At 37.2% G+C, this 24,489-nt stretch overlaps 1 protein-coding gene across 1 annotated transcript in view; it reads right to left on the bottom strand.

The window, feature by feature from the left end:
• The window catches only part of LUZP2 (leucine zipper protein 2), a 551,161-nt gene that overhangs the window by 252,943 nt on the left and 273,729 nt on the right, over window positions 1-24,489 (bottom strand). Inside the window, exons 2-4 of the mRNA XM_038568129.1 lie at window positions 9,368-9,485; window positions 5,591-5,661; window positions 1,410-1,491 (exon numbers count right to left, since the gene is read on the bottom strand). Coding sequence (XP_038424057.1) covers window positions 1,410-1,491; window positions 5,591-5,661; window positions 9,368-9,485 — 271 coding nt within the window. The remainder of the gene's footprint in view (window positions 1-1,409; window positions 1,492-5,590; window positions 5,662-9,367; window positions 9,486-24,489) is intronic.

Below are 24,489 nucleotides of genomic sequence, written 5' to 3'. Positions count from 1 at the left end.
TCTTCAATCGAAAATAGCACAATGTTTGCAGAATTAAATCCGGTTTTTCCCCTCTATTTGAGAGTGAACAACTACAGTCATCTTTCTCTCTCCTTTTTACCCAACCTTCAATTACACCAACAGCCTTCCTAACAGAGAAAATAATAATAATTTACCCCCCAAAATGCTTAAAAATACAAATCGGTTTCATTTTTAGTTAACCTAGAATTTTCAGTTGAGAGAACAGGTGCAAAGCATTCTGTTAGAGTCTAACCAAAATCTGGAAGAGGTAATTCCCAGTACCATGAAATCTGTCTAGATCCCAGCAGATGTACATTTTAAAAATAACCATTGTTTTAATAAGTATATCTCAATCCCAGGTTTGTCAAAGGTGCAGTCATCTCTTTCTGAGATTCGCAGCTGGAACATATTAGTTATTCAATTGCAAACGCAGAACAGTTCCTCCTGGTGACATGCTTTTCAAAAGCAAACTACCCAACACAGAGCCCTTAACCCCAGCCACCCCTTTGAGTTGGCAGGTTCTCACAGGTCAAGCCACCATACACCTGCCCTAACCACCCCAAGGTCAGGTACCAGACACCTTGGGGCGTTCCCTCTGCCCCAGAGCCTGCTGAGGTCTTCACACTGACTCCTCCTAAGCCTGCTTATCCGGCCCCTCACACAGACACCACAGTAAAGGCTCTTGCCCACAGCTTCTCACCATCCTCTGCCTCGTGGCCTACCCAAGTACTCCCCTGGGTAGTCACCTGTCACGACGCAGGGCGCTCCTCTTGAGAACTGTGAGAAACAGACTAAATTCTCATTGGTCGTCATTTCCTGATCTGTTGGCCGAACTGTACTCTAAATTTTCCATTCATATATTATATTCTAAGACAGACTCAGGTCCTAGAAATAAGATCAAGGGTCCACTCCCCCATAAGTGGGATATAAGGTGGTTCTGGAGAATAAAGTGGAAATCTAGTGAGAAAATCTAAAGAGAAGCTTGATTCTCAACCTTGGGGTGTGTCAGGATCACCTGTGGAGTGGATTGAACAGGCAGAGGAAGGCCCCATCCCTGAGGGATTCCTGTCAGTGGAGGGGGGCTGGGGCCTAAGGATCTGCACAGCTCTACTGGGTTCAAGGTGGCTTATAAGCCGTAATTCACAGCACTGCTGTCCCAAGGTCAACACCTCTATTTTTATCAGTAAGTGAGGGCTGGGAATTAGAAGATCTCTAACAATCAAATACAACAAAAATCTTTTCTCGGACTGAATGCTGACCACGTAAGTATTTTAATGATCTTGGTTACTGCATTTTCTTGACTGTATTCTTTTATTGTTTACAGGTATATTTATTCCATAGTGTTTTGGGGGGAAAAAATAATTTCCCAGCCCTCAAAAAAGGACACACACACACAAAAACATACTTACGGTAGCTTGTTGTTTTTCTGCTCTCTCAGATGTCTCTTTAAGTTGATTTTGCAGGACCTCCTGGAGAGACTTCATTTGTTCTCTGGGGGAAAAGAGAGAGCAAAAGAGACATAATTCTGTTATTTCCTGTGTACATTATGAAAGGAGGTTTTGCTGTCGACATGCATTTAGGAAACAACTAGAACTGTAGATAGGGACACAGTGAAGCATGCAGGGTGTATCTGAGCATTCTAGTAATAAAGTTTTCTCTCCCAGGCACCTACTGAAAGCAAGTTGTATTTAAAGGAAATTGCCTCGCTATAGTGTCTTATGAGAATCCCACTGTGGGAATCGTCTGGGAGCTGCATAATGTGTTAAATCAAATCAACGTAATAATTAGACTTGAAAAGCTAATTTTACTGACAGCATGCCAGGGTGTGAACATGCTGGTTAGGAAAAAAAAAAAAAAAGTCGCCACAGACTTGCCAATAGGATAAAATTACAACTTCCCCTTGGATGCTCCTAATTGATTAATTCTAAGGTGGTGTACTTCAGACATCCTTTATAAAGCCTGAGACTTTTTATAAAAAATGAAGAGAAAAGAGACTTATTTCGAACTTGAGGGCTGCCTCATTTATTGTGGCTAATAAAAGAAATATATATGTCTGTATATATACACACACATCACGTCTCAAGCTCACTCATACATATGGACCTTGTCTCACTTGTTAAAAATATAAACATTTCTATAATTATGCATTCCTCTCAAGGGTTTAAGATTGACTCACTTATGACAAATCAAACTATCTTTCTGTGCCTATATTTTATCACCTAAGCTACCACTTCCAAAAGTTCTGATACCAGATAAGGGTTGGTGTGTGTGTGTGTGTGTGTGTGTGTGTGTGTGTGTGTGTGTGTTGTTCTGGTTATAGGAATAAACTCCTAAAAAATTTTTAAATTTTTTAAAAATTTTGAAAAAGGAATAAACTCCTTTAAAGCAACAATAGCCAAAGAGAAACCATTCCTAGCCTTACAAGTAGAACTCAAAGTAATTTAAAATTCCCAATCCAGTGCCAAAAGACCACCTCTGCAACCCTTGTGTATAACCACACTACGGAGCCTAGGGATTGGCGTGTACCCTCTGAGGCCAATTTTCTTCGTCTATAAAATGGGTCACTAATAGAGCTGCCTGATAGGTGCGCAGTGAGGTTAGATAACCCGACGTAGCCAAAATACTTAGCACAACGCCGGAAAATGATCACTTAATAAATAAATGACATCTCTGTCATAACCACCAGCACCACTCTAGGTCCTTAGGTTCATTCTGTGACCACCACATCCTACACAACTGCACGCTGTTCTTTCGTCCAATGGGATTTAATGATGCTCCCAGATTTCTTATTCGAGAAACTCTTAACTTCAGACTCAATTTCAGGAATATTAGTGAGAGTCTATAGGATTATTAAAATCGGGACACCTGGGTCGCTTAGTCGGTTAAGCACCTGCCTTTGGCTCAGGTCATGATCTCAGGGTCCTGGGATGGAGCGTGTGTGTGTGTGTGTGTGTGTGTGTGTGTGTGTGTGTGTCCCTGCATTGGGCAACCTGCTCAGTGGGGAGCCTCTTTGTCCCTCTCCTTTTGCCCCTCCCCCTGCGCATGCTCTGTCTCTGTTTCTCTTTCTCCCAAATGAATCATTGAAATCTTAAAAAGTTTTTCAAATCAAATCAATGTACAGGTTATGATATAATCACAGTCCCTTTGTGTCTTAGATGACTTATGTTTGCCGACGTGAAGCTTGTAACATGCTTTCGCTTAGAGAGGATTTAAGTCTCAGCTTTCATTCCTTCCTCAAATACATATCAGTTATCAGGATTGTTTCATGCATGGACATCTAAAATGTAGGCTTCTATTCTTGCTTCTGTTATCTTCCAGTCTTCCACAAAGAGCATTTGTGGCATAATATAACATAACAGTAATACCTACACATGTCGTAGGCTTACAGTGCACCAGACACTCCTAGAACGTTCACATCAAACTATGACGTAATAGTACAAACAGAAAACTGCTACAGAGAGTGGTGGTGAAACTGTGTTCTAGATCTTATGGGTTCAAATTCTTAGAGTCACTATACCACCTTTACAGAGAGAGAGAAAGAAGGGCCAGAGGGAAGAAGGAAAGAAGGAAGGACCTCTGTGCTGTCTCTAACACTCAGATCTTTAACAAGCACTGAATCAAAATATAAACTATTCTAAGCGATAAAAGAATCATGGTAAAAAAAAAAAAAAAGAATTATGGTAAGATTTCATGATTATTATTTCATTATTTTTGAACTTTAAAATGATCATTTTTAAAATTTTTAAGTGATTCATATTTCTTTAAAGTATCACATGCCTTATAAAAATAAAAATGAGTGTGTGTGTGTGTGTGTGTGTGTATCAAAAAATCCCACATCCTGACATCTATAGGCAATGTAGGGAGCAGATCAAAAATAACCTTAAAGCTGTTAACAAACACTGGAGAAGGCAGGGGGATGCTGGACATTTTCACACCCAGGAAAGCTGTGAGCCAGGATGGTAAAGATGATCTTTGACCTTCTGAATATCTCTATATCCTCTTCTGCCTTCTAAGCGTATTGCTACCTGTTCTCACTGCTCTCAGGCTTTCGGGAGCCCCACTCTCTGCCTCACAGCCTGGCTACATTATTATACTCAGAGAGTAGACTCCTGACTAGCTCATGGGCCCCCTCTCCCAAGAGGGATTGACCCCAACTATTGCTACTACTCAGGGTGCTATTTGGTTCCAAACTGAGTCTTTAATTCTAAAGAGCCGATGGCTCCAGTCACACCTATGATAGGTTGCCCAGGTGTTGAGCACATTTCCACACAGAATTTCATGGTTGCAAGGGATTGGACAGGGCAGCTGTTTCATACATCTTCACATCAATTTGTAAAAAAAAAAAAAAAAAAAAACACTCACCAGAACCACACCACAGAAAAGCATTTTTTTTTCAAGTGGTTATCAACAGGTATTATAAAACACATCTCAGATGGAGCGCTTGCCACTCTCCCGCACATTCTTTTTGTTTCCAGAGAATGCAATAGTGCACGATCCTTTGGCACACGGAATCCAAAACTGCCTTCTGGGAATCTCCACCCACCAACCACTCCAAACTCTTTAACACTGGACTTTGAAGGGAATTTCATGTTCAAGAAATAATAATCTCATTTAAATAATAAAAAGAGTCAATATAAGATACTTAGTTTGGTATTGGCAATGTGTCATTGGTTTGCCCCGAATATATGTCCATGATAGGGTTCTGGGCCAAAAGGCGAGGACAGCGGGGAAGATGCAAGATGGTGAGTATAGTAGAAAGCATGTAACATTTTGGCAGCTTTGTGCTTTGTGGGCAGTGAACTAAGGTGAAAGGGTGTGGCTATTGGGTGAAACAGCCGAGCAGATTCCACTTAACAGCTCTCATCAACTCGTGTAAGCCCTGTGAGCGACAAGTTCCTACCTATTAGATAGGGATGATCATATCTACTGTATATGGTAATTGTGAGGGTGAAATGGGAAAATATTTATAAAGCATGTGGCAGAGCTTCTACTAAGTGTATAACAAATGCTCGCTTGTTTCTACCTTAAAATATCTTTTTTTGTCCTTTGAGAGGCAATTTCAAATCTAGCTTTTTATGGTGCATACAAATCTCACGATACACTTTCTTCAAAAACACACACACACACACACACACACACACACACAATCCAACACCAAGAAGACCAGACCAATTCTACCTATATGATTAATAGATTACCCCATTCTTCACCACCCCCACCGCTATCATCGTGATCAAGTTTTCATCCTATTACGCGTGGCCCATGGAGGTCAGTGCTAGTGCATCCGTCTACTGATGGGCTGACTTCCCTGGCTCTATCTTACGAGGATAACAGAGGACAATACTACAGATCCATAAATATTCTGTGATCTGCAGACAAGCAGCATAGCGTCCCGATCACCAGAGAACTTGTTAGAAACGCACAATTTTCAGCCCCACCATAGATTTACTGTATACAAACCTGCATTTCAATATGATTCTGATACATTCGTGTCTAAGTAAGAAGATAAGATTTTTGTGAAATTTCTGAATGGAGTTTGACACTATGGGGAAAAAAAAACTGAGGAAATTAAAGGAATATACAATCTTACCTTTGTCTTTGACCTATTTCCAGAAGCTTCTCAACATCAGATTTGGAAGATCTCTCATCATTTTTCAAAGACTGTTAAGAAAAGTGGGAAAAGAAAATCTTATTCAAGTGATATATTGAGACTCACTTTACTTTTGTGTCGGTGGCACAGGTGTGACTGCTCTTACGCCCAGGAAGGAGAATGTGCAAATGAGGCCAAAGTGATGCTCAGCTCTCTAGGGATGCACATGGGGATTTCTGACACCAAACCCAGGACGGGCACTACACCGTCATGAAAGGGAAGAAGCTGAGTGTCAGCCTTGGAGGGGGAACTGCTCTCCCATATCTAGGGCCTTTACTACAACACACATCTTCTGCTCTATGACAAACCAGCTCTGGCATAGTTTCTACAGATTCAAATGGACATAAAGGACCTCTCTGAATCAGCTAAGTGATAACATGATTCGAGATCACAGCGGCCAAAGAGCATGCACCTGTTAGGTCTTGCCTATTTATCATGAGTGAGCAAGGCACCGTAACTGCTCTGACAAGGTCAGGTATTTAGGGAAAAAAAAAAAAAAAACTAGAAAGTACTGGCTCAGTCATTAGTGTTTATTGACCCTGGCGAAGTCAGCATCCACAGGCCAGGACTTCACACAGCCCGCTGAGCTCTTCTCATTACACACTCTGTCCCGTGAAGTCTTCCCTGACAACTTTTCTATTTATAAGCAGCAAACTATTTAACAGGGCAAGCTATCTTTCTTGACATTAGAAGTTGAGGCTGCTATTAGGAGCAGTGACACTGTTTGCAGGAAGAGCAGCTGTGGCCAGCAGGGAACGGACACTCTTAGGGACAGTGGACACTGTTTACTCAGTATCTCTTGAACAAATATCTGTCGTGAATTATGCAAAGTCCTATGCAGGGGCACAGTGTCTGCCTGCACAAATTCCATAGTCTAAGGCTAACATCAGGCAATTTTCATACCACAAAATTAGCATTCTGATCAGGATGTGGTGGGCTGAACTGCGTAAGGGAAACTTCTTTCCTAAAATAACTGACTGAGGTCATTCCTAGATCAATACAAGTTGTCTTGCTTATTTGGAAAGAACAGCTTGACACAAAATACGAAGAAAGCAGGACGAAGAATTCAAGCGAGAGGCGGTGGAGAGCACTGCCCATCGTGGGATTTTACAGCTCAAAGTGCATCACCGTCCTATGACCTGAGGCAGGTCCCCAAATCTGCCCTTTGCCTTCCTTAGGTGAAAAACAGGGATGAGATTTTTGAAGTGTCTGCTAATTTAGACAGTGACTGGAAAACTCAGAGGGCCAAAGAGATGCGGAAAACGCTTGATGAAAAGTGCAACGAAATATGCCTGCTGATGTATGGACCATCTGCTATATTCTGGGCATTCTGAAGGAAACCAAGATCAAGCACATGAGTATCTTCAAGAAATTCAAAATTAAAAAAAAAAAAGAATATGAGATGCAGAAATGAAAAGGGTAGATACAGTCGGCAAGGCATATCTAAGTGGAAGAGCTGGAGGGTCCTTGATTATTTACCTAGCAATGTCCAGAGAAGTGGGGTGTACTCTTTGGGAAATATTCTGGGTTCTTTTAAGGATACTAAAGGTTGATATACCTCCTCATGGATCAGCATAGTGCTTAGTGGTTGACGGGTATTGCCACCCCATTCAGGGGCCACGGTTACAGAGAAGACTGCAACAGAACTTTCAAAGCTCCTACCTTCATGGAGTCCCACTGAGGGAAACATGTGGAATGGTCTCTGTAGTGTTCACTCTGAGTTTAAAACCTAGAATCAGTATTTATTAGATGTATGAGTGGGCACTTCCTTGGCCTACTAACCTCCTTTTATGAGTAAAATATCCCCTTATTTTGTGAAGAGGTTGCTAAGGAGATTTAAATAAAAAAAATTAAAATAAATACCTCACACAGTGGCTTACACAAAATGGAAAGAGAAAAGAAATTTTCTCTTTTAAAAAATGCAACTGAGGGGATCCCTGGGTGGCGCAGCGGTTTGGCGCCTGCCTTTGGCCCAGGGCCCGATCCTGGAGACCCGGAATCGAATCCCACATCGGGCTCCCGGTGCATGGAGCCTGCTTCTCCCTCTGCCTGTGTCTCTGCCTCTTTCTCTCTCTCTGTGACTATCATAAATAAATAAAAAAAATAAATAAATAAAAAATGCAACTGAAAAAAATTTTTTAAAAAATTGCAACTACATTTAGTGGTACAACTGTTGCCCATAAAAAAGAAAACAGGATTCTATGAAATCATATATTATTATGAAGCAGTTTTCCAGATTGTGATTGAGCGTGTTGACTCAGTCTATTGGTACAGGGATACTGAGTGTTGTGGTCACACATGGGCATCTCACCATATGCATGAAACAGTTTGGAAGCACCAGGTGGTCCACGCCTCTGAGAGGTGCAGGTGCGCTGAACATTCTCTGCAGCCTCATATGACTGGTGAATTTCTACTTAAGCATAAGGTGCAACTCCGCTATCAGCTCACTCCAGAAATTGCCTTAACCCCCTTTCCATCCAAGCCAGGGCTTCCCTACCATGCGTGTCTTCTTCCATCAAGGCACTGTCATTACCCTGCTCCCTGTTCTAATGGGGTATATGGTGGGCTTTCTGCTCCTAATTTCATGTTTTCAAGCTGTAACATAGCTTATGGAACAAGAGCTTGGGCACTAGGCTCATTTACCCACTTGCTCTGCGACCTTGCTCTGTGTCTTCTAGAATTTACTTTTCTCCAAATCTTGTTTTCTCACCTATAGGAAACTACTAATAACCACAGCATAGTCTTCATGTAAAAAATAAATAAAAATTATACAGGGCATCCCTAACGGAAGACCTTGACTGTGTTCAATAAGCTGTAGTGGCGGCTGACACCATCATCATCATCATCATCATCTCCATCTTCAAGGAATAGAAAGCTAAGGACAACACCGACTCCACATGTTTCAGAAACATGGTTGAGCACAGTAACTAATAGGCCCTGAAGCCACATTTCGTGTATTTAAACTCCAGCTTCCCTTGTGACATTCAAAAAGAACTTATCTTTTTTTTAAAGCATAGTCTCTCACATATAACATGAAAAATCACATGAATAGTATCTACCTCACAGATATATTATGAAAATTACAATCAAGTCCCCAATAAATTCCAGTGTTCAATCAAATATTGAAATATCTCATCAGATACTTGAGAAAATTTTTCTTATCAGATATAGATCTTTTCTTATCGATATGGATCAGAAAATTTATCTTATCAGATATAGATCTTGTCTTTGTTTTTTGCTTGAGATTTCACTGAGTATTAATACATTTTCATGGATGTCTCTTTCTAAGGCATTTTCCCATATTAGTAATGAAGATTATTAAAGAATCTTGAGAATTATCCTGTGTGGAATTTAAAGTTCTCTTCCAGAGACCATTCCTAAATTCATTCAACTCATTGTCATAATTAGTTTTCATCATTTCAGAATATTAAAAAAAAAAAAAAAAACACAGGGGTCAAATTGATCTTAGGAGCTATGAGAGACTGATGGCCTTGCCAAGCAAATAATTTACTCCTTCCTGAATTTGCAAACCACAGATTCCCAGACTGCATTTAAAATGACATTTCTTTTCAAAGCTCATATGATAATAAATAACTCCCCTGGTGGAACCCAGAAACATATTCAAAACTGGTAAAAAAAAAAGAAAAAATGCAGGAGTCTTTAATGTTAATCCACCGAGACAAACCAGGTGACCAGGAAAATGAGATTTCATCTCACCTGAAGGTTGACTTTAATCCCATCAAGTTCTCTTGATGTCTTTGTCAGCTGATGGAGGATGTTGCTTCGCTCCTTAAACACTTCTTTCAGCTGCTTTTCTAGCTCTTCATAGTCCTGTCTAACACAGAAAAAAATCGCATGAGGGCCCTTCAAGTGCTTCCACTGGCCTTTAGCCACATAACACAATCACAAGCCCCTGCATGTAAAGCAAAATCTAGATTAATTGTAGCTTTAATTACTAGGATGTTTTGTTTTTCCTCTTTCATCTAAAAGGAGAAAATTGAAGACCAAGCAGCTTTATAACAAAGGTTTCATTCGGCATTGAGGACTTTCTAGGCGTGTATCTTTGACAGGTATAGGATAGTCTATCAAGTACCTCTTGGAAAGCAGCTATTTTCCATGACATCATCCTAGTAGACAAGGTAGCCTAGAACTCTACCTGATGGGGGAGGTTAAAATGATCAACTGGAGGACACACGAGAGTTGCTAATCTATGGAAGACTTCCTGGGGGAAAAGTGTAATATAAAACATAAGATACTGGTGGAAAGATAAGTAGAAATTAGCTATATGGAAGCGGAAAGCATGTGTAAATACAAATAAAAACAAGCTCCCTGAAATTTTAAAAAAGTGAGTATATATCGGAAGAGGAAGATTTAGAGTTCTAAGGCAGGGAGGGGGTGGGGTGTCAGGACTTGCTGCTAAAATGAGGAGGTGGAAAAAAATAAAATGAAAATAAAATGAGGACGTGGAGAGCGTGAGCAAACAGATGCAAGAAGGCTAAGGGACAGGAGTTTTGGTGATCGTTTTGAAAACAAGTGTAAGTAACTGAACAGGGACTGGCATGGTTGGGTTTATGTTTCATAAAGATTTTCCTGGCCAAAGACTGGAGAGTGAACTAGAGGAGGGAAAAACCTGGAGAAAGAGAGGCTGGAGAGGAAGTTACCACGGCAACAATCCAAGGAAAAGGTTGTAGTGGCCTAAATTAGATTAGAAACTGCAGAGACAGGGAAGCCGGGACTCATTTCAGCAAAACACGCACAACTGCATCAATGAAACATAATATTTTTTCAAATGTCTTTTGTCTGTGTGTTATGGGGAGAGAGCAGCAGGGCGCTGGCCATTAATGATGCCGTGTTTCGGGCGTAGGCAACTGTTGGACGCAGCCCTTTACTGGGAGAGAAGTCATCTTCCTATGAGGAAGAGTGTTTTAGTGAAAGGTTGACAAGGTCAGTTTTAAACTTGTAAGAAAATGGCTCCAACTTTTTATTTATTATCTATAAAATGCAATATTAACCCATGTATTAAAGGAGCAACCCATGTAGAGTTTTGAACCCCTAGGGTAAAATTAATTTTTAAAGTGTTTTAAAAATTCTGTCACTGAGAAATTTGATGGATTCCCAGTCTTTCTACAGCATTGTAAAGGAGCTGGGCCTACCAATGACCTTAGTGATGCCATCTCCAACAGATTTCTAACACAATTCTTTGTGCTTCTATATATTTTTTTTTTCTGTTTTTTAACTGTTGTTTTCTAGCACTGGTTTATATTCTTGTTTGAAGGAAATTGGAATGCTCCCCTGCTGGGAACCCCAGTATTTCTTCCTGGCCTTGAGATTTTCACTGATTAATAGTGCCCCACCAGTTCCTCTCAGGCTCACTAGCAAAGTCAACTAATGAGTGGAAAGGCCATGTTCATCTGTGTCTAACTACTCAGCTTTAATTCATACCCCAGTTCGTTTCTTGTAAATGTTGGTGAGAAGAACCACATCTCCAAAATTAGAATAAGGGACCAGGATAAATCACTTTGTTGGATAACATGTATTGATAATGTCTTACAAGCAAGATGGTATGTGTGTGTGTGTATATATTATTATATATAATTATTTTTATATTTTACATACATTATATTTATTATTATATATCATATACAATATTATATATTTATATTGTTTATTTATATATAAATATATGCACACAATATTATATAATATAGAAATATATAATATGAATATTATATGAATTATATATTATATGAATATGAATTATATATTATATATTATATGAATATTATATATGATATTTATATATTCATTTAATCTGCAGAACAACCCTGTCAGATAAGTGCTAATCTTAAGAAAGTTGAAGAAATTGAATCCCAGGGATGGTAACTTCTCAGGACAGATTTCTACTAGGGATGTGGTCAGCCTCCAGGGCCCAGGGTCTCAGCTGGCACTCTGGAAGAAGAACACAGTGACTTGACTAGGAGCTTATCAGTTTATCATAGTGAAATGTTCACTGTGCCACTGCAGAACCCATTATCTATTACTTCTTCCTGCACCGATATATGTTTTTGGTACTGGAATTTTTTTACCATTTATTATTTTCCATTAAGTAAAATTAGGAATAGCATTTCCTTTTTTATTATTTACAATCATCTTTAAATGCTATCACTATATTTGGCCTTTGAATAAATTCATTAGAGAAAGAGAACCAGTTTACATCCCTCTGTGATTCCGCTAAGTACAACTGGAAGCCACAAAAAAGATACAATTTTTCAGAGATAAATATAGTAGTCAAAGTGTTAATTAATAGCACCACTTCAGATTCAATCATTTGAGGTTCTTATAAAAGGGGAAAACAGATTACTCCGTAAAAGCAACCTTAATAAAAGCACTGGTTAGCATTTTATCACATTTATGAATGATTTATCCCAATGCATGTTATTTTTCCCCATAATATACATGCATATATATTCTTTAATATTTACATGATCCTCCTACAGTTGTATCCTGTAACTGGCTTGTACATCTCAGAGCTCTTTCCACATCTATACATATTAAAATTTCTGTGCCTATATTTTATTTTATTTTACCACTGGACATTTAGGGTGTTTTCAATTTTTCTTTCTCTTTTCAAAGTAATCCACATATGTGGGTACAAATATATTTTCCTGAAAATTCCTATGGCATATATTCCTATAAGGGAAACAGTTCATTCCAGAGTTAAATGTTAATTTTTAGAAGTACCAGTAGGGGCTCCTGGGTGGCTCAGTGGTTGAGTGAGTCCCCGGGGTCCCGGGATCGAATCCCATGGGGAGCCTGCTTCTCCCTCTGCCTGTGTCTCTGCCTCTCTCTGTGTGTCTCTCATGAATAAATAAATCTTAAAAAAATTATAGGCACCAATAAATTGTCTTCCTAGAAAATATTTAAATCTATACTTCTATCGTCGGTACAGAATTCTGGCATTCTTTTCAACACATTCACTTCAACTGGAAATTGTCTTCCTCCTTTACCTAATCATGCTGTGGCATGAGTGGAAAATGATACCTTCTTTAGGACATAATTTTCAATCACTTTCTTGGGAAGATTGATTGTATTTTCACTTTTATTAGTACTTCCATTTCTTCCCCTAAGAATTATCTGTGCATGCCTTTTACCCATTCATATTTTGGATTAGTTATTGTATTTGTGTTCTCGGCTGCTGTCACAAAGGACGACAGAATGGGTGGCTCAAACAATAGATTTTTTTTTTTATCTCAAAATTCTAGGAGAGGAACACAAGCAGAAAACCTTTTTGACCTCAGCCACAGCAACTCCTTGCAAGACGTGTCTCTAAAGGCAAGGGAAACAAAAGCAAAAATGAACCACTGGGACTTCATCAAGATAAAAAAAAAACTTCCTCACAGCAAAGGAAACAGTCAACAAAACTAAAAGGTGACCTACAAATGGGAGAAGATATTTGCAAATGACACATCAGATAAAGGGCTAGTATCCAAGATCTATAAAGAACTTACCAAACTCAACATCCAAAAAATGAAATAATCCAGTCAAGAAATGGGCAGAAGACATGAACAGAAATCTCACAGAGGAAGACATAGACATGGCCAACATGCACATGAGAAAATGCTCCGCATCACTGGCCATCAGGGAAATACAAATCAAAAGCACCATGAGATCCCATCGCACACCAGTGAGAATGGGGAAAATTAGCAAGACGCGAAACCACAAATGTTGGAGAGGATGTGGAGAAAGGGAAACCCTCCTGCACTGTTGGTGGGAATGGGAACTGGTGCAGCCACTCTGGAAAACTGTGGATGCTCCTCAGAGTTAAAAATAGACCTGCCCTACGACCCAGAAATTGCACTGCTGGGGATTTACCCTAAAGACACAGACGCAGTGAAAGACCGAGACACCTGCACCCCAATGTTCATAGCAGCAGTGTCCACTATAGCCAAACTGTGGAAGGAGCCTGGGTGTCCATCGACAGATGAATGGATAAAGAAGATGTGAGATATGATTGATGGGTACTATATGCAACTGTTGAATTATTGAAAACAACATCTGAAATAAATAATATACTATATATATGTTGGCTAATTGAATTTACATTCTTTTACAAAAGTGGTTATGAAGATATACTAGTTAATTGTTGCTATGCTACAAAATGAATTTTGGAATATTATATATACATATACATATATTTTTTTAAAATATGAGAATAAAAAGCACAGCCAATTGTCTTAGTATAGTTGTGACAATCCTTTCCCCAGTGATTTTGAAATGACACTTTTCTCCTGTACCAAATATCTTTTTATTGTATGTTTTGAATTTTCTAAATCTGCCCATTTCTTGTTAGGCTTATTGTTGTTACTATGGGTGGATTTTCCATTTCACTGCCTACGTGAATGGTGCCAGTTTCTTTTAAAGCTGTTGACTCAGTTGATCTTGATTCCAGACATCTTATTAAATGAATGTAATACTTGTTATATAGTTACTTAGTTGATTTGTTTGGCTTTTTCAAGGGGCCACCACTATTTTCTTTCAATAATACCAACCATCTTTTATTCTCATGACTTTTTTCCCCCTCTTTGTTAGTTGTACTGGCTAAGACCTCCAGACCAATGCCAAGTAGAGAAAATGATAGATTTTTTTTGTTGTTTGTGGCTTTAGGATAGTTATAATAATTCTGTTTTATCAGTGAGTAGACATATGCAAATACTAGCTATAATTTTCAGGTGATACCATTTTTCTCAGGACTTTTTTTTAAATAAAAATTTTAATGAGCTGTAACACGCAGAAAAAAATACACAATCTGCAGGGCACATTTCATGAATTCGCACAAAGTAAACATGTAAGAAATTTTAAAAATAATTCACTCAAGATGATATTCTTTGACTTCACCCATTTATAACATTGATTCTTTTCCCCAAATATAACCAATATTTTTATTTCTATGACTTCATGATCAACTGTCTGTGTTTGAAATTCATGCAAATGTTGACTGTCCTTTTTATTTGTTTTATGCAACATGGAAACTCTTCTATATTTGTGAAACTCTTCCCTATTATGTGGAGAAATAGTTTTTAATCACTGCATAGTATATGAATGAATAATGATATTGCAATGTATCTATTCTAGTGCTGACAGACACCTTTTTTTCCAGTTGTTGACTGTTATGAATAATGCTATGAATATTTCATATGCCTTATATTTAACCAAGTATATAACTAAGGAAGCAATCGCTTCATATAGGGCATACATTTTCAACTTCAGCAAATACTGCCAAAGGATTTTTCAAATCAGCTATAGTATAAGAGAGGTGAAGAATTTCAATTGCTTCAAATTCTTATAGACTATGGTATTGTCAGTATTTTTAAGTTTCAATTGTCCTACTGGTTATACAGTAGAATTTCCATTTTAGCTATAATTTGCATTTTTCTGGTGACTTAAAGTCACTTTACACAAAATTTATTTAAATATTATCTTTTATAAAATGTCTGACTATGCCTTTTGCCTTTTTTCCATTGGTTTGCCCATTGCTTATGATTTATTTGTAGGTGGTATTTATATATTCCATACATGAGCCCTTTGGTGGTTAAACATATCAAAAACATAGTTACTTCTTCTGCTGTTGGAATTTTCTATCTCTTAATGGTGTCTTTTAGTGAATAAACTGATGATATAAGTATAGACCTAATTATTAATCTTTTATATTCAAAGTTGTTCACTAGAGTTGTACCACTTAAATGTGTAAATATTTGAAAAATATTTTTATCTGATTATAAATGTTATCTAAGAATTCATTTAAAATTATATATTGCTAATATATTAAAGCACAGATTTTTTTTAAAGCACAGATTTTTATATATGATTTTGCATTCAGCAAATTATCAAGTACAGAAATTATTTGTGCATGTTTTGTGTTTTCTTATGTGAATAATCACATTGTCTGCAAACAGTTTCTTTTTTCTCAATACTTTAGTCTTTTTTTTAAGTTCTTTTTCTTACTTTGCTATCAAGAACCAAGGACCTATTCTAGGATGTTCAATAAAATTTGTGATATAAACAAACATTCTTTGTTTATTCCAGATTGTAGGGATATAGACACCTTTTTCTTATTCCAGGTTGCAGGGAGAAGAGCTTTCAATACCACAAATATGGTATTTTCAATAGGCTTTTTTGGTCAATTTTTCCATTTTTAAAAATCAGATATAAAGAAGATTTCTTTTATTTCTGGTTTCTAAATCTGTTCAGTTTTAATCACAAATGGAATCTGAATGCTATCAAATATTTTAGTTTTTTTTTTTACATTATGGTACATAATTTGCACGTTTGCTCACAGCTCTTCCATTCCTCCCATCCTTTGCCATATTACAAATACAAATGTAGGCAGGATAGAAACCCCCACACCATTCATTCGGTCATGTGATACTTCAATGGAATGTTAATGGATGAGATACACTGAAGACGGTAAATGTTGTCTGTCTGATTTTGCTTAGTTTCTTATTCTCCTGCTAATGGCCACATGAAGAAACTCCCCCAGATAACTACTGCAACTTCAGGTTTCTTCAAAAAGAAAACGTGTAGAGCAAACCCGAGTTTGATTCATACTCTGAAGCAAAAACACCCCAGGACTCCTCAACATGAGTTTGAAAACTAAATGTTTTTGTAAGCCATCCATCAGGCTTTTGGAGTAATTATAATGTAGCAGTATCACAGTAAAAACTTGTCTCATGAACACATCCATTGAGATGATCACAAACATTTTTTCTTTTACACTATTAATGTGCTGAATCACACTGATTCATTTCACATACAATTAATGACTACATTAAATCAAACTCTCATTATTGAAATCAATCATTTTGTTTATTACATATAATTCTGTTAGATTCAGTTTGCTAATATTTTGTTTAGGATTTTTACATTTATCCTTATAGGAGAAATTTAGCTATAATGTCCTTTCTCGTCATATCCATGCAAAGCATCATATCTAGGTTATGTTTAGCTCATAAAAAAATTGGGAAGTGTGACCTCTTTTCCTATGATCTGAAATAATTTGTGTAAGATTAGTAATATTTCTTATCTGATTGCGCAGAATTGACATGTAAGCCATCTGGTTTGCAGTTTCCTTTGTGAGAAGGTCTTTATTTACAGATTTAATGCTTTAAGATACATGCAACTGTTCAGATATCCTAACTGTCCTTATGTCAATATTAGTAATATGCATTATTTTTAGGAATTTGTCCATTGTCATTCATTGTCATTCACTTATTTCATGATTCTGAATATCACAAACTTGTCCTGAGCTCATCTGGGCATGGTTCCTTTAGGCTGGGCTTACAATTGCTTCTGTGATCATTTCCTAGTCAAATAAATGGCTCTGCTTTTGTGACTGACTCACTATGAGTTTGTTAGTGAAGGCATGGTCTCGTATGTCCCTCATCATCCAGAGAGTTAGCCTGTGCTTATTTCTATTCAGGTTGGTTTGGGTCCTAGGAAATTAGCAGAAATAAAGTAATATTTTCAGGTTTAGGTTTGGAAGTAGTATAACACCACATCTGCCATACTGCATCTGTCACAAAGCAAGTCACAAGTCCAGGACACATTCAAGAGGCAGAGAAATACACTTCATTTCTTCATGGGAAAACATTCAAAATCATATTGTAAATGCGTATGTATACATGAATGATGGTCATATTTCTAAGCTTAGCTCCAGTTGTTAACTTCCTAGTACTTAATTTCTCAGAGATTAGTCCTTTGAGTCTTGTCACCTTGTGCACTGGTGGTTCTCCAAAGACTTCAAAGGGATTTGGCATTCTGTTCAGTTTTTTCCATTGGTGTCAACATTGACAACAAACATGTTCAATTTCATTAAAGATGGAAATTTGGGGGCCATTATTTAGCTAATTATTTTCTTTAGTTCTCAAAGACCACCAACTGCTTGATTCAATCCCATATCTCCTCTAACTCTGAACAGTTGAAAACTTGTAGTTGCAACTACCCAGTTACTGTCCTAATTCAAGTCCTCATTATGTATTTATAGCACTATATTAATTGATAATTTTTGCTTCTCCAATCCATTTAATGCACTGCTCTCAAAACAGGCTTTCTAACCTTAAAGTTCTATTTGCGTCAATTTACAGTTTAAAATATCAGTGCTCTTCAGTGATGTCAAGGTCAAGGCCATCTGCCCTCTGGCTTGAAATGACCTTTATTCTCTTTCTGTTTTCTTTGCTCAGGTTTCCTATCTTTCCTTTTGTATGTCCTGTATTTAATTATCAACCAAAGAGTATGTCTTGAAAATCTTTAATGCGTTTTTGTCTATTTTCATTTGCATGAATTAGCTGAAACTGAAATTAAAGTGAATTTAAAGACTCTCACATCAACCTTGAGTGCCTTCACCCACTCTGTTAATCTAGATAGAAAAAGTACCTCATCTCACTTTCTCCATTAAGTCTCTGCTCAGAGCTACATGGTTCCTTTCTTTTCTGAATTTGGATGTCATGTGTTCTATCTACTTCTTCTCTTTAAAATTATTTTCAGAGATAGTAATTTAATGAATAATTGTATACTAACCTCTATAGAATAATGAGTGCTTAGAATTGTGCATCTCTTCCTTTTTCTAATAATTATTATTTAACTTGATGTTGATCCTAGATTGCGCCAGTGGAAGTTTCTACAAACTGGCTCTTGTGTTCTGAGACTTGTCCCCCTTATTCTTGGAATCTTTCCTTACACTTTTTTTTTCTCCTTTGATGTCCTGTCAGAACCAATATTTCTCAGCATTTATTCTAAATGCAAATACAATAGAAATAACGCTCATCACGGAGTAGCGTTCTAATGTTTCAACTTCACTTTGTTTCCTTGGCTTTTGTTTTTTTGTTTGTTTGTTTGTTTGTTTTTGTTTGTTTGTTTGTTTTGGCTTTTGTTTTAAATGAAAATATCCTCCAGACTGCATCAAATGCCTGCAGATTAAATCTCATAAAATTCAAAAATCTGGAGTAGTGCCATGAGATCTCAAGGTTTGCTTTGCCTGCAGAAATATAACAAAAATAATAATTGCAGAAATGCAAAATTCCATTCAACCTGTTTGCAGCATTTCTGCCTACATTTAAAGAATCATTTACTATGGCAGCCATAGCCATAGTTTCATGTTATTCATTCTTTAAAAATACTACCCAGTATTTATTATATACAAGTATATGTCAGACATGTGGCAGATGTTTTACATATATCATTAATTCTCATAATCTCCCAGAAATGTGGTATTATATTCATTTTGCAAGCAAGAAAGCATGGATCCAGAGTAATTTCTCCAAGATCACACAGATAGTATATTCAGTTTTCAACCCTAGGTATCTTTGATGACCAAATATCACATTATATGGTCTGTATAATAAATGAACCCTGTTAATGTTTTCTTGGTTCCTCCTACATGTAGGAATCTTTAGGGGGGGGGGGCGCGGAAACAAAACATCAACAATACATTATCCCTAATCCAGTAGCGTGTAATATATAGATAACAAAGAACACACAACATAATGAGGATAGCATATGACAAAATATAACAAGAGTAAGGCATTAGGAAGGATCAACTTTGGGTTAACCAATCAGGGAAAATTTCATGGAAGAAAAGATATTTGTGTTGGGTCTTGGATGATGAATAGGATTATTAAATGCAGTAGAGGGAAAGGTATCCTAAGCAGAGGGAATGCTATAAGTAATGACAATGTATAAGGAAAGTGCTGAGTGCATATACATTATAAACTAGCAAGCAACATAGCCTAGAAGTGCATACAAGGTACTCACTGCGCTATTATAGAAAACCTGAAGAAGTTGGTAAAATTCAAATTATCAAAACTCTTAAATGCCATGCTCAGGAGTTTAAAATGCTTTCTATAGGAAATTTACTGCTCTGTGAATTGCCAAGATAGATAGATTTTGGAGATATATATATATATATATATATATATAGTCAGATTAATAACTCAAAAACATACCCAAAGAAGAAAGATTTAAACTATTTTCTCCCTCCAGTTGTCAAAGCTGTTCCAAAGTGTATATTCTTATTTTTCATAAGCAAGCAGATTGAATAAAAGTGACTTTTACTTGTTTTGGCCAGGATATTAAATTGGTGACCACGGGGAGTTGTATCCTGGGAAACACAGCAGTGTCTGCCCTCAGGAAATTCAGGAGGACTATGAAACTCCTCTGATTCTTGGCAGAAAGGTCATGGATTATTTTGTTAAAAGGCCTCTGAATTATCTGAAGCCACTCTTTTACTTTTCATCTTATCAGATCACATTCAGTGTGACCACCAGGATATTTGCATGGTATTTTTCTTTCAAGATCTACCATTGCAGATTAAGAGAAGAAGCCAAAACAAAGCTCACTGAAGTTGTGCGTCAGAATTCATTCTGTGCTCCTGTGTAAAAGATGGCTAGAAAAGCATCCTTTGGGGAAGGAGGGTCTCTCATATAAATACAATCAAAACCTGAAGTATCATAAGCCTTTGGGCAAGAGGACGTTAAATATACAGTTCTTTTACCAACAATCCTACACCTGAGACTGTATTCATAGAAACACAGAACATGGATTTAAAGGAGCATTAATCATAGATAAATATCTGGAAACCAAATAAGAGATCTGGATAAATTATGTTACATACACTGACAAGGACTCTCCTTGACCAAACTATAGTCAAGCTCCTCAGCATCTCCTGTAGCACCACGCTGTGGCAGGCATCTTGCTAAATCAGTTATCCAGAACTGGGCAATACCTGGGCTTTTGGATATCAGATCCAATTCCTCATCCTCCACCATTCTCCAGGTAATACCTGACAACTTTGGCCTGCTTTCAGTAAGAATCCTGTCAAGCTGGGTTGGCCAGAACCCTTCCAATGTTTCCTCTTTACCATTTTCCATCGATCGACCCCACCCCGTGCTCCTTAGCTGTAAATCTCTACTTGTCCATGCCAAAACTAGTCCAGTTCTATACAGAGCCAAAACTAGTCCAATTCTAAACTCTTTTCCCCCAACTGCAATAGTCTCTGAATAAAAATCTGTTTTTATTGCTTTAACTACTGTCTGGCTCTAGTTTTGACAACATGGTAGAGTATATCATTTTAAGGTTAAGTTACATGTCAATTAAAGCCATGCAAATTGACTTAAAAGGATTTCCATGAGGTACTTCCAAATAATAAGAGGAAAAATTAAGAGCATGATACATTAATACAATGCTAATAATAATGAACCATGCCCTGTGAATATACAAATACGTTTTTGTCTGAATGTGCCTATGTGGATAGGATCATGTGACTATATAGATAGGATTGTGTTAGTAAAGATAAAAATTTGAAATAAAAAAAGGTTAAGAAAGGGTACAGGAGAGTCGCAGGGACTGGAAATTTATGAAAGGAAGGTACAAACAAAGAAAAGGAAAAAATAGGCTGCGCTGTCTTCATATAAAAACATTTATGTGCGTGTACATGTACATGTACATAAAGACCTCAAAATAAAAGTGTTAAATAAGAAGTAAAGAAATCCCTAAAGTTTTCCAAAAACACACATCCAAGTACATATATACTGACTTAGATATCACCATCCCCACCACCACCCCTTATAGTGATGCAGGCACTACATGAATCCCCTGATACCTATACTTGGAAAAGAAAACACTTATTTGAGCAATACTTTCTGGATTGATAACATGGGAAACAAAAAAAGACAAATCGTAGAGAAATACCACTGTCATGATGCATGCTGTAGCCTATTCATTAGATACAAATTTTGAAAATCAAAATTTGATTTCCAGATAATGTCACTGACCAGCTAGTCAGCATTAGGAAATCAGGAAATTATTTCTAGCCTCAGCTTCCACATAAGTAGAATAGGTTGTAGTTCACAAATTGATAAAAATTATAAAGTGGATAATAAAAGGTTTAATTTTCCCCATTGAAAATAAGAAGACTACCTCCCTCTTTCTCAGAGCATTTAGTTTAGAAAACTTTTAAGTTCTTCTTCTCTTTGAAATATATGGCATTCTTCTTAAGAGGTAAATAAAGCACTCACCAGCTTTGAGACCTAGGAATACTTTTTTTGTTGACTTTGAGAACCTTGAGAAATGTCACTATCAAGAAAGATAGCACCCGATTGACTGGGTGACGGGCACTGAGGGGGGCACTTGACAGTATGAGCACGAGGTGATATGCTATATGTTGGCAAATTGAACTCCAATAAAAAAATTAAAAATTAAAAATTAAAAATAAAAGAAAGATAGCACCCCTCTGCACAGTGAAGGAAATAATAAAAAAAACTAAATGGCCTACTTGCTTAATGAGAGAAATTATTTGCAAATGATATATCTGATAAAGGATTTGTATCCAAAATATATAATGAAGTTCTAAAACCCAGCACCCCAAAAATGAATAATCAATTAAAAATGGGCAGAAATCATGAATATAAATTTTTCCAAAGAAGACAGACAGATGGCCAATACGTGAAAAGATGCTCAAAATCATCAATCATCAGGAAAACGTAAATCAAAACTACAAGGAGGTATCATCTCACATCTATCAGAAGGGCTAAAATCAACACAAGAAACAGCAGGTGTTGGCAAGGATGTGGACAAAGGGGAATGCTCTTGCATTATTTGTGGGAATGCAAACGGGTGCAGCCACTGTGGAAAACAGTATGGAGGTTCCTCAAAATGTAAAAAATAGAGTTGCCCTATGACCTAGCAATCACCTTATAGCGCATTTGCCCAAAGACTACAAAAATACTAATTTGAAGGGATACCTGCACCTTGATGTTCATAGCAGCATTATTTACAATCGCCAGATTACGGAAACAGCCCAAGTGTCTACTGACTGATGAATGGATAAGGAATATGTGGTAAATATATTCAATGAAATATCGGCTCAACCATAATAAAGAGTGAAATCTTGCCATTTGCAATGATATGGATGGAGCTAGAGAGTATTACACTATATTATGCTAAGTGAAATAAGTCAGAAAAAGACAAATACCATATGATTTCATTATATGTGGAATTTAAGAAACAAAACAAATGAACACGGGGGAAAAAGAGAGAGAGGGACAGCAAGAATCAGATACTTAACTAGAGAATAAATTGGTGGTTAGCAGAGGGGAGGTGAGTGGGACGAGGGGTTAAATAGGTGATGGGGATTGAGAAGGGCATTTGTGATGAGCACCAGGTCATGTATGGAACTGTTAAATCTCTATGTCATACACATGAAACTACTATTACACTATGTGTTAACTAATTGGAATTTAAGTTAAAACTTAAAAAAAAAAAAAAAACAGTGGGGCTTCTGGCTGGCCCAGCGAGTACAGCATGGTACTCTTGATCTCGCGTTGTAAGTTCAAGCCCCATGTTGAGTATAAAGATTACTTTAAAAAATAAAAGTCTTAAAAAAATTAAAAAGAAAGGTAACACCCTTATCTCCAGTGTCTTGGGAAGGTAGGAGTCTAAGTTTAGCTGGTACCTCCACCAGGTTACAAAACTACTTCTTGTCATAAATTTTATTTTTCCTTTGGGTAAAGCCAATTTGCTACTGCAGGTGGACACCGCAGACACCAAATTAATTTAGGACAAACTATATGTGACGAATGGTACTGCTGAGTCCTGTTACTTGAGAACTAATTTCATTCATGTTGAGAAAACGTCTGGAATAAGTTGTATCTGCTTGGCTGTAGAAAAGGATGAGATTTCTCTCTGTCTTTGCCAACTTCTCGCAGATTGCCTGCCATGCACCTCGTAGTTTGTTTTAATGCTTATTCAGCAAGCAAAAAAAAAAAAATATTTTATTTCTCTTCTATCTTTGTGGAAGTGTTTTCTCGGTTGGGAGGAAATTTTGCTTTTAATTATATTTCCCCAAAAGTAGTCACTTAACCTTTTTAAAAGAAGAGAAAGGAAGTGACAGTGAATTCAATGGTGCTAATAATTACGCCTGCCATTTATTGAGTAAATGCTTGGGGAAAAGCGTGAGACACAAAGCTTTACATCCTTTATAATCTAAACACCATGCCACGGTGGACACGATTATTTAAAGAAACCACCTCCTCCCTTCCCAGTGACAATACAGCCATAAATACAACAGTGAATTCATCTGATGTTGGAACAAATAAAAAGCAATCTTTTCCAATGCTGAGGAAAAAAACAAAAAAAGAAAAGGAAACAGAATACTTCCCTTGGACTGAGAGACATGCTATCTGTACAAAATATTCAGGAGCATTTAAGGGTAATGCTGCCTTACATCCTGACTTTAGAGTTCGAAGGCATATCTGTACTTTAATAGCTCATAAGCAATGGCAAAAAAAAAAGAGCAATTTTTTTTTTTATCAGCCTCATCAATACTCTTAGGAAAATAGGAACACTCCCTATAGAATAATTTCCACATGCTTGCAAATCAGCAAAGCTACATATTTCGAAGGGCGCACAAACTCCTTGTAGGAAATGAACATTGATGTCATTGAAGACATTTCACAAGCTGTAATCTCCTTGTAGGGAACCCCTCACTTAGAAGGAAGGGCCATTTGGGATATTCACTTTGTTTTTTCTATGTCGTCTTCAAATACAAGAGGACTCTTGAAGTCAGTGATGACTTAAGCAGGGCAAAAATGGTTGCAACTATTTTGTTAGTGGTAGGTTCAGAAGGGTGGCCACCTCTGCAGGGTATAGAAATATAAACTGTGTAGGGAGAGTGTACCCAAGAAAAAGAGATGCTTTATTCTAGATTTTTTTAAGGTTTTTATTTATTTCGAGGAGAGAAAGAGAGAGAGAGAGAAGGAGGAGAAGGAGAGGGAGAGAGAAAATATCAA

Source organism: Canis lupus, chromosome 21, assembly GCF_011100685.1.
Source record: "Canis lupus familiaris isolate Mischka breed German Shepherd chromosome 21, alternate assembly UU_Cfam_GSD_1.0, whole genome shotgun sequence".
Lineage (NCBI taxonomy): Eukaryota > Metazoa > Chordata > Mammalia > Carnivora > Canidae > Canis > Canis lupus.
This window is presented reverse-complemented; position numbering and strand designations above follow the sequence as displayed.